The sequence below is a fragment of the Nicotiana sylvestris genome, chromosome 9 (genome assembly GCF_000393655.2).
Source record: "Nicotiana sylvestris chromosome 9, ASM39365v2, whole genome shotgun sequence".
NCBI classification, from domain to species: Eukaryota; Viridiplantae; Streptophyta; class Magnoliopsida; order Solanales; family Solanaceae; genus Nicotiana; species Nicotiana sylvestris.
This window is the reverse complement of record NC_091065.1, coordinates 164978433-164980827: the sequence shown is the minus strand read 5'-3', so window position 1 is coordinate 164980827 and position 2395 is coordinate 164978433. Positions and strand designations below refer to the sequence as shown.

The 2395-nt window shown below is 33.9% G+C and overlaps 1 protein-coding gene across 1 annotated transcript; it reads right to left on the bottom strand.

Annotated features, from left to right (window-relative positions):
• Positions 1–612: 612 nt before the first annotated feature.
• On the bottom strand, positions 613–1201 carry LOC104227199 (non-specific lipid-transfer protein 2-like). The gene has a single exon (XM_009779392.2). The coding sequence runs from the start codon at positions 1107–1109 to the stop codon at positions 816–818; it is 294 nt and encodes a 97-aa protein (XP_009777694.1). The 5' UTR covers positions 1110–1201; the 3' UTR covers positions 613–815.
• Positions 1202–2395: the final 1194 nt, after the last annotated feature.

Here is a 2395-nt window from a genome sequence, read left to right as displayed (position 1 = left end):
TTGAAATCATCGTAATCAAATTCATTGAACAAAGAAATGATTATCTAGAATTTGTAACTATATAACTGGCTTTTGTTCTCTTAAACATGAGTTGGTGTTTATTTCACTAAAACCTCATGAAATTCTCAATTATAAGCACCTTAAATATACTAATTATACTTGTTCACCTTACGCAAAAGAACGGTAGTATAGCCAAAACCATAGATGATAGATCTAGGTGGAGGTATCAAAATTAGCCCAGGAAAACGTGACCCCTAACCCGTGCAAAGTTGGGGGTTATTAACCTGCCTATTTGTTAAACCAGTTATTGATCCAATCTGTCTTAACTCATTTAAAATTTGGTCCAAGTTAATTCATGACTAATTTTGTCAGAATATTTTTAAATTTTTTTTTTTTGATATGTTAATCATAACAAAAATAAAAAAGTCTTAATTAATTAATTAATAACGAGTTTGATTATAGCCCAAAGTTTAATATATCGTCCATCTCACCCAAACTAATTTTTGGACGGCTCATTAATCCGCCCATTTATTAACTCTAGTATATTTTGACACACTCAAAACCGGCCAAACCCGCCCATTTGATGCCCCAGATCTAAGGCAATTATGGAACTAAACCAAGTAATAGCAAGATTTATTAGTATACCAATCAATTACTCATCATCCCAATCTAGTCGGTATAAGAGCAAGATTCATCTAAGGGGAAAAAAAAGGAGGTTGTTACATAAGCATTGCAACCATTTTATTTAGCATTTCTTACATAATATGGTGATACAGATAATTTTACGATGTGACTTTTTTTTTTTTGTTAAGATTCTAACAGCTGGGAGTGGGTACTCCACAGGATTTAGCAACTCTCTTGGCATTAGGAGAATTGACATAAGGCCTTAGGTTTGGATTTTTGAGGTACCCACAAAGACAAGGCTTCTGCTCTTTCAACTTAGCGCAACATGCCGAAGAGGGTGGCTGTGGCGACGAGATCGCCCCGGCACACGGACTCAGCTCCACGACACTGCACGTTACTGCCTCTGTCACTAGAAATTCGCCAAGAAAAAGGACTAGTGTCACAACCAAGATTATTGCCGCAAAAGAATTACTACCCTTCTTCATCTTGCAAAATGGTAGATAAATTTGAGAAGAGAGAAAAGAGAAGTGAAGGTGAAGAGATAGTGAATTGGTGTGTGTCAATTTATAGCGGAGTAGAGGGGCAATGTGTAGTTGATTAAAATTGGATAATTTACTGTTGTGGAAAGAATTAAAGGGCCCACGTTGTTGAAATCTTTGCTAAATGGCCTAAAATTGTTGGTGACATCGTACAAAAATTAATGGAGATGGTCGTATAATGCTATAGCTTGGTCCTACTAGTGATAGTGCTTTCGGCCATAAATAATTTTTTTTTTGGGTGGGGAGGAGTTGGGGGGGGGGGGGGCGGGAGGGTTCTATACCTAAGAAGACCAATTCGGCCAAGCTTACAAGATTATCTTATTTTAAAAAATACATTTCAAAAAAATTATTTTTTGTGAGAAGCAGTTTGTGTTTGGCTAATTAATCTGAAATTACGTTTGAGCAGAAATTACAATTTGGCCAAAATTTTAAAAAGTGCTTCTACATATATTTTTCTCAAAAATATTTTTAAAAAGAGTTCATTTTGAAAGAAGTTGTTTTTTTTTGGTTCTCAAAGACGGTTTTTGCTTCTACTCAAAATAATTTTTTTCCTCTTCTAAAAGTTTGATCAAACACTTTAACTTTAGAGAAAAAAATACTTTTGACCGAAAAAAGCAATTTTAGCCCAAAAAACATTGACTTTAATATAATATCGGTTTAACTTTAATATAATATCACCATCTTTATGAATGAGATATCAACTCACATATTTAATCAGATATTTGGATTCAAACTCTGGATGTGAATTTTTTTGGTTGGGAGGATTTTTCTTTCAATGGATTCAATGCATTGAATATCTGAATTTATTAGTTGGACAAGTGAGTACTGGATATCAGAAGACTAATAAAAACAAGTTTTTATATGTCGACAATGTAAAACAAATTTACGCTAAAAGATTTAAACAAATTTACACTAAAAGATTACTTTAAAAGTAATTGCTATACAGGATCTATTGCACTAGGTTAAATTATACTGACCACGTAAATATTTTTTACGCAATGTACAACAACAACAACAACAACAACGACCTAGTATAATCCCACAAGTGGGGTCTGGGGAGAGTAATATGTACGCAGACCTTACTCCTACTCCGAAGGGTAGAGAGGCTGTTTCTAGGAGACCCTCGGCTCAAAAAAGCAACAGGAGCCGATATATTAGTACCATAAAAATACATAATAAAATAACAGCAATATAAGAGATATGAAATACAGAATACGAAATACGAAATAGAT

Excerpts from the sequence above, each read along its gene's own strand:
- LOC104227199 (XM_009779392.2), bottom strand. The coding sequence starts at position 1,109 with ATGAAGAAGGGTAGTAATTCTTTTGCGGCAATAATCTTGGTTGTGACA.